Below are 14,474 nucleotides of genomic sequence, written 5' to 3' on the forward strand. Positions count from 1 at the left end.
AAAATAATTGTATCGTGTATTAAGTATATAAGAAGGAAAAGCAAGGATAGAGCTCGATTCATCGGATTTTCAAAGTTTTTGTGAGAATGTCTGAAGCACTCGGCTAACTTGAAATCTTCTTAGACGAAACGGGGTGAAGTTAAGGAACAGAGGAAATCCAATTTCAGTTCTGTGGTGTGTAATAACCAAGGAATGTCAAAATGGGGAAAATGCAGGTAAGATTATAATAATAAAGGTATTCATGAATTTCTTTAAAAGTCTGGTTATTCAAATTCTTATTGTACTATTAAAAGATGCGGGCTGTAAACGCAGAATAGTAGTGCATTCTTTATTTGTTAAATATGGCAAGCCTTTTACCACATCTAAGTACGTAGTATTTGATTGGGCTAAATACACCTATGAGAAGAAATTGTAGGATGAATTTCAGGAATTCTTTTTCGGTGAAAATTTGTTTTATTAAAAAAAAACAGTACATTGGAAAGAGTATTCTTTGGGTTAGAAAGTATCAATTCTTCATTAAAAAATTCGAAGAAGAAACGGCGTTGTATTTGTTTCTGTACGACAATTTTCAAAAAAGGCGTCAGTCGTAATCATCATATTTTCGTTGTTTTTTATCAGAAACAAAAAAGGAAAAATTATTCTAAAAGTACACAACAAAATTTTCCTAGAGAATTTATGTTTTATTCAGTTTCTCGCAAAATGGCGGACATTTGAACATCGATTTTATGACTGAAAATGTGAACTACTTTCAATTATAAATTACTTAGAAATAATCTACGATTTATACAAAAAATCCTGTAAGAAAAACTAGATAATTATACCAAGACTCATTGTGCCAAATTTCAAGTGAATGGGTCCATTATTTTTTTTAGATATAGTGGTTACTGCTTTTAGATATAGCACTTTAGACAGAGAATTTTAGACACAGAATTTTAGATAAATATGCTTGCAATGGTGTAAGTCTATCTTTAAAACGTGGTAATACAAGGCTTAATAAAGATTCTATCTATTTCGTTCGAAATACATATGCTGATAGCACTGTTGAATACGAATTCCAAACTGCAATATCCACTGGGTGATACTTGTAGACTTTGATATCCCAAATTCGGAAGCAGAATTGATCGACGAAGCGAGCAATGGCGGAATGGCGGAAAAATATCGTGCGCACTGCATACATTGCCGACGGACATCCTATCGATTTGTCCGAATTAAAAACCGTTTCGACATTTTTCTGGATGGTTCCTTTTTCAGAAATGTCTACAGTATGGAACTTATTAGCATTTTTAGTTTTCATGTAATACGCGATTATTTTTGCCCAAAGTCGCGCGTTTTTACAAAAATTTATGTTCTTCCAAAACTGAGGGTGATTGGGCAATTCAGCTTCTGAATTTGTGTTTGGGACGAGACAGTCAGCAAAGACTGCACAATGGAAATTTCAAATCAGAAAAAGGTTTTAATTTGTTGGACACTGTAGTCAGTCAATATAAAATAAATACATTTTTTAAATATTAACTTTCGTAAAACAAACCAATCATGTTTTCATATTGAATCTGATATTTTAGCATATTGTTGCCTACATAACCGGTGGTGCTAACGGTATAGGAAAAGCTGTCGCCGAGAAAATCCTGTGTCAAGGTGGTAAAGTGGTACTAGTCGACATATCCTGTAATGGAATTAAAGTTGCGGAGAAAATGGGCGAAAAAGCTTTATTTTCTTGTACTGACGTAAGTTAAACTCCTTATAAAACCGAACCCGATCATAGTGCCTACCCCATTAGTAGTGATTAAACTCTATTATAAATCAGCATTACGGTGAAAAATATTTTTCAATGCTGTAGAAATGTTCACGAGCAGGCGATTACATTTCGTCGTATCTAGTTTTACGTTATGCTCTGCATTGTCTGAAATGTTTAAAAATTATGGAAACTCGAACTTAAAACGAAGCATAGAAAATTCTTGAGAAATATTTCAGGATGTACCTAATCCTTCCTTATACTGTACTAGGACAAAAACATATTATATATGCACTACCAGTTTCTCGTGAGTATAAATGTGCATATTTATAGACATTACAACGCTATTCTTTTGCAATATAACCTTATTTTGATTTCGAGGTAGTAGTTTTAAAGGCAACGTTATTTTTTTTTTAAATGAACTTATTAGAATCTTTATAATAGGCCAGTTTATGTTGTAAAATAATAGGAAACATAGTTAAAAATTAGAGTAGGTACTTATTATATATTTCACAGATACGGAAACAAGTATACAGGGTGTATACAGGGCACTTAACTTATAAGCATACGCTAGTTGTAATTCAGCTGGACTAACAAGTGAAGCCACTCAGATGTTAAATTAGGTTTGATAAAATATTGTTTGGAAATTTTAGAACTCGATATGCTAAAGACAGAAATAAGTGTCACTCCCACGGAGAACGCAGTATTGACCAGAAAAATGACTTCAATAAACAGCTCTAAAAATAAATATAAATAAATTACTATTCATTATTTTGTCACGTTTTAGGTTTTTTTGGGGGGGGTACATGTAAATAAAATAACCGAAAAAGATACAAAAGCACCAACATGGGGTCCGAGTCCATATTCCGAGCTTAAATAACGCGCTGGTCCAGTTCACCAATGAGGTGGCGCAGAAGATCCTAAAACGTTGCCCGATCAGCTATGTGGACACTGTGGTCGAAGTGAACAAAAATCTCATTGTTTTTCGTTTCTTTTTCAGTTATTCTATTTACGGTAAACGCATCAATGAATGGACACTTAAGAGATTTTGTAACTATTAAAGTCCAATTTAACTGATGATAAAAAAAGTAATAAATATTTGGCAAATAAGAATCAGATTTTTTAATATCTATAATTTCTTATAATGTATAGCTTTTTATTTGAAAAATTTGAAAAATGTAATTGATTAAATTAAAACGAAAGAATACAGATTTTACCAGTGAATGAACATTTGTAGCTAGTGCCGCGAAAATTGTTTGAATATGAAACAAGGAATTGAAAAAGTTGCTTATCTTAATAACTTAATTTACTTGTTTTTATATACCTATAGTGTTCATTTATTGTTACATCCACCCTGCATATATCTAAAGAAACCTAAAAAGTTAAAGAAATTATAAAAAGGAAGCTATAGGTATATACATCCAATTTCAGAATTGTTTATGACGGACTTCGACGCCATTTTTCTGACCTATACTGAATTCTCCGGAAGAGTGACACTTATTTCAATTTCTACGAAGTCGAGTCCTGTAATTTCCAACCATTATGCCTTCAAAACTAATTTAACATCTGAGCAATTATATAACCTTGTAAAGTTATAGTTAACTATAATTACATAATCAGGAATATCACTTTCTAGGTACGAGAAGAAAAGGATATATTAGAAAGTATGAAATGCGTTAAAGAAAAATTCGGCGGTATAAACGTACTCGTGAATTCGGCGGGAATAGCTGCTAGCAAAAGTATATACAACTTCAAGAAGAAAAAGCCTCATTCGGTCGACTTGTACAGGTGCCTGTTCGACACGAACGTGTGGGGCACGTTTAATGTGACCCGTTTATTGGTCGGAATGATGGCAGAAAACAAACCGGACGCGCATCAGCAGAGGGGAGTCATTATCAATATGGCGAGTAAAATGGCATATGATACACCGCCGGAATTTGTCGCTTACGGTGGTACAAAAGCCGCGGTTGCGGGCATGACGGTGCCGCTTGCGAGAGGGCTTGCCCAAAAAGGAATAAGAGTTGTTGGTGTATGTCCTGGTTTCATAGACACCCCCATGACATGTAAGTCGACGATTTTTGCAGCACTGCTCAAAACGATTAGGGGATCACTATACAGGGTGTCAATAAAAATGCGGGACACTTTCATTCGAGTTATGCTATGTAGGAACGATTTGTTTCGGTTGACACTCTACTCAGGGGGTTGAAATCATAGAATTTAAGTTTGTCAAATTTTTCGTTTTTTCAGTATATCTTGTTAACCGTAATAGATAGGGAAAAACTTTTAATGGGAAAAGTGAATGATATTAAAAGACCTATCAATCTGCAAAAGCAAAGAAGATATGTGTACAAAAGGAAAGAGAAGTAGGAAATAGAAAATGTTTCGTTAGAAATTTAAAGGGATTCGTGTGATACATCACATGGTGCATGTGTCTTCCCCAAATGTGGAGGCGTTTAAAAGATTTCAAGATTATCTTTCTTTTTTAAACGGAAATATACATTTTTTGATACACCGTATAAAGCATTTTTTAATTTTTGTACACAAAAGTACCAAGGTACTTGGGTAAAAAAGTGATCAGTTTAAAAGAGTAACATTAGGTAAGTTTGTAAACATGTGCGAAGACATAGAGAAGCAAAATGTAGACTGAGGTTAAAATATCTTTTAAACTAATCATTTTTGAACACAAACACCTTAGTACCTTTTTGTAGAAAATTAAAAAATACATCGAATGGTGTATACAAACATTATAGTTTCATCTAGAAAAATAGAGGTAAACTTGAAATCCTGAACTTGAAACAAGCCAATATTACCACTATTATAAAAATGATACCTGTAACCAACCAAAACTAGCATAAAGTGTTGTATTATGTCCACAACACAGAATATGTCAATAATTTGTTGCATAAACATTACATGATTAGGACATATTTTACTTTATTACTAACAGTTAATTATATTAGTTAATTAATTAATTAAATTAGAATTTATTATTATTAATTAAAATAGAATAACAGTAAATTAATTCTAAATTAAATTAGAATTAAATGGTCTCATATATAGTTCATTGAATTTTAATTTCTGTACAAATGATTTAATTCATATTACCAATCGTATAGGCAAAGAATTTTAATTGCATTCAAATATTTTTTTGTCATTCAGCCACACAGACACCGGAGCAGAAGAAACGCTACATCAGCATGAAACTAACTCCAAGACGTTATGGATGTCCTGAAGAAGTAGCTCATCTGATTCAAGCGTGTATTGAAAATCCGTTAATCAATGCTGAGAACATCTGTATCGATATGGGTTTCGCATACAATCAAACAGACGACGGACAGAAAGATAATTCAAAGTGTTCGTAAACATTATTTTCGATGAGAAAGAGACATAATTTTACTTTATACACTTCTTATTGTGTGCAGCTTACATACATCAAGTTTTTGCGCATTGAAAAGTGAGTTTACTCACAATAATTACAATAATAAACTATACGATGAATGTCTGTAACAAACGGAATAAGTTGTGTAATATTAGGAAATATTTTCTATTCCACATTAATATATCACAGATTATTAAGTTACTCGGATTCTGATGTATTGTATTCTTTTACTACTCAAATGATATTAGTACGCACATAGATATGAGGACACCTATGGAGTATGCAATAAATGTTACAAGACATTACGAAATTGTTGAAAGACTGAAATAAATATTGTTTAGAGTCCTAATACTTGTAAGCGGTAGTGTATATATGAATTCACAGTTTCACAGATAAAAATACAAATCTGTACATCACAAGTATATGCAAACATTGTTATATGTTAAAGTTTCAAACGTCACAGTTGTTTCTAAACTTTAATGTATGCAGAAGTAACCAATTAACTATCAGATGACGGAAGTTTAATGGTACTCAAATCCAAGGTGTACATATTATACATACATAATTTAGATGAGCCTCCAAACTTGATTTTGTCCGATTCTAGGATTTATACAAAGACCATTCATTTAACATTATCGATTGTTTTTTCACACACATTGAATCATATCCTTGCTTGCATAGTAAGTTCTTGGATAAAATCTGCAGTGCAAATATTTCTTCCGAACGAATAGCCTCTTATATGGTTAAATTTAAGTTATATAATAGAGTTCGCATAGAACGTTATTTTTGTTCTCAATCTTATTTCTTCATGTGTTAATAGTCACAAGTAAAGAATTTCATGTATCCATATGTACATTTAGAGAATGGTTCATGAAAAAGGCAAAAACAGTAGTGTTTTAATATTTATTAAGTGGACCTTCTCAGGGCTTTTCAAGGTTATTGCAAGGTCAAATGAATGTCAGCATGATCTATCTCCCTAGATATTTTACAACTTTTTTTTTTAAACATTTTCCCGCATCTTTGGTATTTTCGAGATATTTTCCAGGAGATATAAAAATGCCTTTGAAAAGTTTTCGATTACTAACGAGAGACTGTATATACATATAGATGCGCTTTCACACGTCCATTAAATACATATGAAAGGCGATTACAATTCCATACGCAGAATCGGTCATGTTGATAAACATTGTCACATAATCTCCGCGGTCTTACGGAAATCTTCGGTGGTATTGAATCTCCAACTTAATTTTACGCACATACCATTTTCAAGAAACAAAGTGAAATTATTCGTTAATTATTAGGTTTACGGCTAATAAAGGTCAGTACTTTTGTACTAAAAATTTAACGCTCTTCGACATTTTGGCATAAAAAAATAGCATTCCATTTAAAAAGTTCACCTTCAAATCTGCGAAACGCCTCCACTTACAAAAAAAATATATGCATTACATAATGTATCCCTCCAAACTATACAACTGTTCTATAAAAAATTTTTTCATACAATACATACTTTAGAAGTTATTCAGGATGAACAAGTTACGTGGACCACCCTATATATATGCCGGTAATTATTAAAGTGGTGTAATCATAAAATCAGATAAAAACTCAATTTTTTTGTTTTTTTTACTTACACCAGCACATATGTCGCAAAGTTTGTCAGAAACATTTTTACACAGTTTGCGTAACGATAAATATGATAGCGGATATAACCGTCACGAGATGCGATCAGCCAGCGGATTCTCGAGCACGTCCTGAAGACGTCGTCATCAGTGAGGACGTGCAACCGCACTGCCACCTACTTTCTCCCGGATGAAATTTATGTATGGAAATATCCGCGTGAGCATTACGCATGTAGAATATCACGACCAGCAGCTGGAGGCCCTCCCGTGACGACACTTCCTAGGAAAATGTATTTTAACGCTCACGATGGAGGCGGCAAGGTGGAAATATGCGCTCGAGCGACCCTTTCCTTTCCCGCACCATTCGTTTTCTCCTGGTCGCCTCCTTCCGCGAAACCTCTTGCCGTACACCCGGCAGCTTCGGAGTCTCCATCGACAACCCTACAGGCATCGACGCCCGCGAGAACTACATAGTCGAGAGTTTCTTTCATATTTCTACGTGTAGATTTGCGGCACAGAAGCCGCCGCATCCCCGCGTACCGGTATATCCTCATGTTTTATGCACGCACGATGACAATTTTACGATGGGGGAACAGATTGTTGATGGCGGCCCAGCAGTGAATTGGTCAGTTCGGTTTCTCCTTGTTGAACAAGTGCTTGATTGTGTAAATTAGTTTATTTTTGTTTCTCTTCAAGGTGATTTTAAGTGATTTTTGCAAATATTTCTGATGGTGACCCTGTAAAAATGGATGGAATGTTCGTAACTGATGAGTATTCAGTGTATTAAGGGATCATGCTCAGTCAGAAATTTTCAAAAAATCGATTTTTCACTTTCTACATTTTCTTTAAGTACAACAACTCGAGAATATTCTGTGCAAGTTTCAAGATAATCCAATTAAAAATGACAGAGTTACAGGCGTTAAAAAATGAACATTTTATATAAGTGTAAGCTTGACTTGAAACTTTAAACGCGTTTTTCTCGAAACTACATTTTTCAAATCAGTGATCAATGTTTCTCGAAAACTACTGTGTCGATTTACATGAAGCCATTTGCACGTTATTTCAAATCAGAAAAACTTGTCCTTGAACGAAGGATTCTTTTGTTCGTTCCATATTTTTTTTTTAATTTACCAAAAACGAGTGATTTTTTAGGTGAAAATCGCACTTTTTCAGGAAAACGTCCGCTATTTTGTTCCTAATCAATATTTCGAAAAATTCCACGTTCAAAGACAAGATTGGTTCTTCCATTACATAAATCTTGCTGAATTTTTAATTTCAGATGAACCGTTACGAAGTTACAGTGATCACGGCAAACCACTATTTGTGAAGAGATATCCGGGAAATCGCGCACCATTTATTTGCTAATAAATATTTTTAAATAAAAAAATTACCTTATAATCTAGAAATTGCAATCTTTGAAACACAAACACATTTTTTGAAAAACATCTATAATAGATTTTGAGAAAAAAATTCCCAAATAACACTTTTTTCAGTCTCCTGACTGAGCATGACCCCTTAACCCTCCCTGAGTCACACGTCATGCGCGCGCGAGAGCGTTACGCACCCAGTGATACAGCTGTACACGTAATTCTGGAACTGATAGACGTGTGGCATTGTATGAAAACAGCCGGCCTAATACGCCGCAGAAATATTGACTTACGTCTTTGGCTTACACTATTTCCTCTTTTACTGGCTGTCCTTTCTTCTAGTCGACAAAACTTCTACAGTGCCGGTAAGGGCCTCGAGCTCGAGCATCCGTGACTTTGTGTTAGTAACTTATCGATGTGAGTCAGAAATGATCCGGCTTCGGACGCCCTACGAATCCAGTAGTCGGATAGTTAAGGAAAGCATCTAATATACACATAAGGTAACTGTATCTGATATCGCTTTGCAGGTAATATTGACACTCGTAATATCTGGTGAATAAAGTGCCAAAATCAGATAGTGATGAATTAAACTAATGGCTATGTATATGTATATAGGAAGATATACCAAGATTGCAACGTCATATCAGCAATGTCTAGATGTATTTCACTGAATCTTGATAGTGCAATACTTTACTGAATCGTGATAATTCAGTAAAGTTCTGCACTAACCACATACATTATCGTCCATTTGGGGCCTAACATTGAGGGAAAACAAATTTAAAAATTCTGTGATGCATGAATATTTACTGGAAATATTTCAAATCTAAGTAATGTCATGCTAATGGAATGTAATCGGCTCCAACATTTTTCTTAAGGAAAACAGTTTTCTGAGTGAGCTTTTTCAGTTGTGATCATTACAGAGAAGAGTGGTTTCAGTGTAGTATTTTCTGCAAATGGGGATATGAAATTTACAGAACCTCATAGCTGAATTTCGTCTGCCGAGCATGTAAACGTAGTTATCTCGGAAAATAATATGTAGCAATATAAATATATTCATATTTTATTTCTTTATTTTCATAATAAAGACATTTTTGAAGACAATCTATGTAAAATAGTATATAAAAAGCCTTCAAAATGTTTGTATCGTTAAAAAGAATAAAAACATGTATAGTATATGAATTAATCACTTTTTCTCAAGTACACGATGTTTTGTGTGCTTTTTCATAATCCTGATTTTTGCTTGCCTCACTTTTTTTCAATCCGTTCGAAAATCTTTACATTTTAACAGATTTAAACTACTGTGCACGAAACACACACCATTTTCTTCTCATTTGAGACAAAGTAGGTACAAAATATCAGTTACCCACCAATTGAAGACAATTTCAATTCGGATAGATCAAATTAGGTGCACTTATCTTACATTTTAGGTAAACGGATTTAAGAAGATACTACCGTCTATCACAGGAACTTGGCCAACACAACATTCAACATCTGTTAAGCAATCTTTCAAGAGGATTGGGTCGTACACTTAAGCAGTCAAACATTTAATGAATAGCTTAGATAATTATGAAAACATTTTTAAATAAACATTGAAACATTCTCAAACATGTTACAACCAGATATGGAAAAACAACCGTTTATGTGACAGCGGTTCGAAACCGGTACTAGAACCAGTTCTACTTTATGACTGGCTTCACGGTTCCGGTACCAAAACCGGTTCTACTTTATGACTGGCTCTACAGTGTCGGTACTAGAACCGGTTCAACTTTATGAGTGGCTTTACGATTCCGGTCCTACAACCGGTTCCACTTCATGTCCGGCTGTATGGTTCTGGCACGAGAACCGGTTCCACTGTACGAGTAACGGTCATATAATAGAGAAGCGGAACCCTTAATTCGGAACCGGTTTTTTCGTAGGAAGTAGTTCTTTACACGTTCAGTGGCTGAAGCGACAACACAACGTCAGTGCAAACATGTGCGTGCGCGTGCGTGTGTGCGTGCATTTGACGTATGTCATATTTTTCGAGAGTACTCCGTATTCTGTAGCTAGAATCTAGAATATTCACGACGCAGCTGGCGTAATTAACAAAAGATATTCAAGAATGAATATGTGTATGCGTGGATGAGATGCACGTGGCACATGGCAAGGGGCTCTGGAAAATCCTGGAAGGTTCCAAATCCGGAGTCCTGATGTAGCGTGCCATGTGCAAGAACAATTGATAAACAAAATCGATCGAGATAATCGTCATCAAGAGCCTGACATTCGTTGTGCATCGTTCATTGAGACAAGTCGCAGTTTATTGTTTATAGAGTTCATTTTAAAATATATATTCCAGATATTTAAAATCGTAATCAACTACCCAAAAGAACACTGTATATGCCGTTTCGTGCAAATTGAATGAAAAATCTTCAATTTAGCCCAAAGTAGTTGTTATATTGTATCCGCCATTTTGAATTTTGTACTTTTGACCTCAAAATCGCAATGAGCAATCCCAAAAACCTATGAATGACCTATGATTTTAATGTTTCATTCAGCAGAAAGGGGTGGTTGGTGGGTGGGGACCACCGTTTTCCTAGGTTGTCGAAGTATATTTATGCCAAATTTGGTGCGGATACGTTGAGCGATATAGAAGCTTTTACCTAACAGACATATATGTATAGACACATATTTCAGCTTTAACTTTTGTATACATATGTAGATAAATCGATTCGGTCAAATTACTGAGTCAGTCCAAAAACTACGGTCCTTGACTGACACGCGTCTGAACTGCCTGTTACAGTTTTTAACCGATTCAAATGAAATTTTCACTGCATACTCTTTAATAGATTCTGCTGTGAAATATATAGGATTTTGCAAAATATTGGAAACTCTTTTTGCAGGTCACATTTTTATACGTAATTTTGATGGGAAATGGTTTTGTAAACATTATTTATCTGTAATAAATAGTCAAAGTTACGAATGATTTTGGGGCCTAAGAGTTGGCTGCATCTCTTAAGTACTTCAATTCTTGTTACTCGAGGAGTAACAATAAACGCACAGTTCACGCATAGCGAGAATCAGGTTTGGAGAATCGCCAGACAGATGACCAGGAACCGTTTCAGAAACTCCGAAAATCCGGTTCTAGTACCGGTTATAAGATTGGCATTTAAAGACAGAACCGGTTCTTCCAAAAGAACTGACAGTAGGTTCTTAGAGTGGTTCCCTTATGGAAGTGGTTCTTCAATGTAGAAACCGGTTAGGAACCGGTTCCAAATGAACCGAGTCGGTTCTTTTTCCATCCTTGGTTACAACTAACAGTTTCAAGTGGTTACAACAAGGTTAATTAAATGAAAATATCACGTACATAATTTTGTTAAAATGCATCTGTATTTACTACATATTATACAGTATTCAACTCAATTGTATTCTGCACTAACTACATACATTATCGTCCATTAAGTAACTCCTCAACCTGAAATAACTTGAGCTATATTTTGAATATCCTTGCCTACGACATACAACACACTCTTAATAACTTCTGCGATTGTGATTAGACCTCTTGAAGAATAATGTCGGTCACAATAAACAGTGGGGAATTTAGTACTACTGTATGATATATGTTCGAAATTGTAAAGCACAAGGCAGTTAATGCACCTACAAGGTTCAAACTGTGTATCGCCTTTTCGGTAGCGCTTTGAACGGCAGAGCGCAGATCCTTTCTTCCTGGGGCAATAACTTTTGTCGTCCAATTCCTAGCGTAATCAACATTCTCTCTTAAGCCAGGTAGAAGTGGAAACTTGAGTGTGTCCTGTGGGCTTGGTATCAAGGGTACGGATTTGGTGATTTTTGAAAAGTCGTCATCGGATAAAGTAGTCGCCAGATTTTATAATTGACTGAAGTTGAGCAGTTCGCTGAAGTCGTGTTATCCAAGAATGTTCGACACATCATCTTCAACACCCCTCCGGTTCCTCGGACTTGCGGTTTGCTTGGTGGAAGAACTTTCACTGGATGATTGGTTCTCAGGAGTCGTCGTAGTAGTTTTTGTCGTCGAAGCATCTGTACCCGAAAAAATGGAATCAACGGTAGTAGTATAAACAGAAGTTGATGAAGCGGTGCTGAATGCAACAGAAATTAAATTAGCAGTGATCATAGAACAGAAGATTATCAAGCGGTACGTGGTCCAGCCGACAGAGTACATTCTCCAATCGAAGCAGCGGTACTTGGTTTAGCCGAAGGAGAGGTACTCGGATTAGACGAAGTAGGGGTATTTGGTATAGACGAAGACGCGGTATTCGATCTAGGTAAAGAGGTAGTACTTGGGCTATTCGAGGAAGTACTCGGTATAATTGAGGAAGAAGTGTTTGGTCCAGCCGAAGTAGAAGCACTTGGTCGAATTGAAGAAGAACTTGGTCTACCCGAAGAAGTAGCACTTGATGTAGGCAAAGAGGCAGTACTTGGTCTATTGGAAGATGTACTTGGTCTACTCGAAGAGGAAGTATCTGGTGTAGGCGAAGTGGCGGCACTTGGTGTAGTTGAGGAATCAGTGCTTGCTCTAGGTGAAGAAGCTGTTGGTCCAGCCGACGTAGAAGCACTTGGTCGAGTTGATGAAGTACTTGGTCTAGGCGAAGAGGCAGTACTTGGTCTAGACGAAGAGGCAGTGCTTGGTCTATTCGAAGAAGTACTTGGTCTAGGTGAAGTGGCGGTACTTGGTCTAGTTGGAGAAGAAGAATTTGGTCTTGTTTGAGAAGTATTTGGTCCAGCCGATGTAGAAACACTTGGTCGAGGTGATGAAGTACTTGGTCTACCCGAAGGATTGGCACTTGGTCTAGGTGAAGAGGCAGCAACTGGTCCGCCGAGCGGGCGGTCACACAGGAGGAGCTCGCGGCGGCCGTCAAGCGCCTCGGGGCCAATAGGGCTCCGGGGCCTGACGGCATCCCCGGGCGGGCGCTGGGATTGGCCTCGCGCGTCCTCGGGCCTCGACTGATGCGGCTGTTTGACGGCTGCATGATGTCGGGGCGGGTCCCGCTGCCCTGGAAGCGGGGCCGTATGGTCCTCGTCCCGAAGAAAGGGAAGCTCGCGGACTCTCCTTCCGCGTACCGGCCGATATGCCTCCTCGACGAGGGGGGCAAGCTCTTCGAGCGCGTGCTCGCTGCCCGCCTGTCGAGGGGCATGTCCGACGGGGGTCCCGGTTTGGCGGACTGCCAATACGGATTCCGCGGGGGAAGTTCTGCGCTAGACGCGATGGACCACGTGCGTTCCCTCGCGGACCGGGCAGTTTCCCGCGGTCGTGTGGCGTTGGCGATCAGTTTAGATATCGCCAACGCCTTTAACACCATCCGCTGGGACACGATCCGGGAGGCGCTCCGAGAACACGGGGAGCCTCCGTATCTCCGGATCGTGCTGCGGGACTACCTGACGGACAGGGTGATCGAGTACCCCGGCCGGGGTGGCGCAATCGTGCGGCGGAGAGTCAACCGAGGCGTGCCCCAGGGGTCCGTTCTTGGACCCCTACTGCGAACGTGGGGTACGACTCGGTGTTGTGCGGGCTCCTCCCGCCCGGTGTGCGTGTGGTCTGCTATGCGGACGACACGCTGATCATCGCGGTCGGCAGAGAGTGGACGAGGACCATCCGCATTGCGGAGGTGGCGGTGGCACTCATCGTCGCCAGGATCCGGGACCTGGGGTTGCAGATCTCGCCGCCAAAGACGGAGGTAGTCATGTTTCATGAACTGCCTCTGTCGCGGCGGGTCGCCCAGGCCTGGGTCCGAGTAGGAGACGCCTGTGTTGAGGGACGTATGAAGTACCTCGGCCTCGACCTGGACAGCCGCTGGCGCTTCGAAGGACACTTCGATCGTCTGGTCCCCCGGATTGAGGGCGTGGCGACCCTGTTGGGTCGTCTGATGCCCAATCTCGGGGGGCCGGAGGAGAGGGTCCGCCGCCTCTACATGGGGGTGGTGCGAGCGATGGCCCTATACGGGTCACCCGTGTGGGCCCGCGACCTGATGGCCCGCCGGCGGGGCCGGCAGCTACTACGGCGCATTCAGCGCCGCATGGCCATCAGGATCGCGAGGGGGTACAGCACCATCTCCCACGAGGCGGCGGCTGTCCTGGCGGGGGTCGTGCGCTTTGATTTCCAGGCGGAGGCTGACGCCGATCTGTATCGGTGTCTGCAGGGCCTCCGCCGGAACGGGGTCGACCCGCCGGATGACGCGGTCGAGGTGATGATGCGCCAGGGCCGGTGGCTCGCTCGCGAAAAGTGGCGGAGCCAGCTGTATGACAGCGGCGCCGCCCGGCAGCGAGCCGTGGGCGCGGTCCTGCCCGTCCTTCATGGATGGCTGGACCGTCGGCACGGCAGGCTATCCTACCGGCTCACGCAGGTGCTCACCGGGCACGGATGCTTC

General features: G+C 39.2%; 2 protein-coding genes across 2 annotated transcripts in view; one reads left to right on the plus strand and one right to left on the minus strand.

Moving 5' to 3' along the window:
* The first annotated feature begins 200 nt into the window (after positions 1–200).
* LOC107190140 (3-hydroxyacyl-CoA dehydrogenase type-2-like) lies at positions 201–5,094 on the plus strand. The gene is made up of 4 exons (XM_015578894.1): positions 201–215; positions 1,563–1,724; positions 3,369–3,795; positions 4,892–5,094. Exons 1-4 carry the CDS (start codon positions 201–203, stop codon positions 5,092–5,094), a joined length of 807 nt encoding a protein of 268 aa, XP_015434380.1.
* A 6,344-nt stretch (positions 5,095–11,438) lies between these two features.
* The window catches only part of LOC107190141, a 5,973-nt gene continuing 2,937 nt past the window's right edge, over positions 11,439–14,474 (minus strand). Inside the window, exon 3 of the mRNA XM_015578895.1 lies at positions 11,439–12,129. Coding sequence (XP_015434381.1) covers positions 11,996–12,129 — 134 coding nt within the window. The 3' untranslated portion in view covers positions 11,439–11,995. The remainder of the gene's footprint in view (positions 12,130–14,474) is intronic.

The sequence above is a fragment of the Dufourea novaeangliae genome, unplaced genomic scaffold (assembly GCF_001272555.1).
Source record: "Dufourea novaeangliae isolate 0120121106 unplaced genomic scaffold, ASM127255v1 scaffold188, whole genome shotgun sequence".
Taxonomy (NCBI): Eukaryota; Metazoa; Arthropoda; class Insecta; order Hymenoptera; family Halictidae; genus Dufourea; species Dufourea novaeangliae.

What these genes read in the sequence shown, in the direction of transcription:
- LOC107190140 (XM_015578894.1), top strand. An exon ending in CTTTATTTTCTTGTACTGAC is followed by an intron (nt 1,725 to 3,368) that starts GTAAGTTAAACT and finishes ATCACTTTCTAG; the next exon opens with GTACGAGAAGAAAAGGATAT. An exon ending in CATAGACACCCCCATGACAT is followed by an intron (nt 3,796 to 4,891) that starts GTAAGTCGACGA and finishes TTTGTCATTCAG; the next exon opens with CCACACAGACACCGGAGCAG.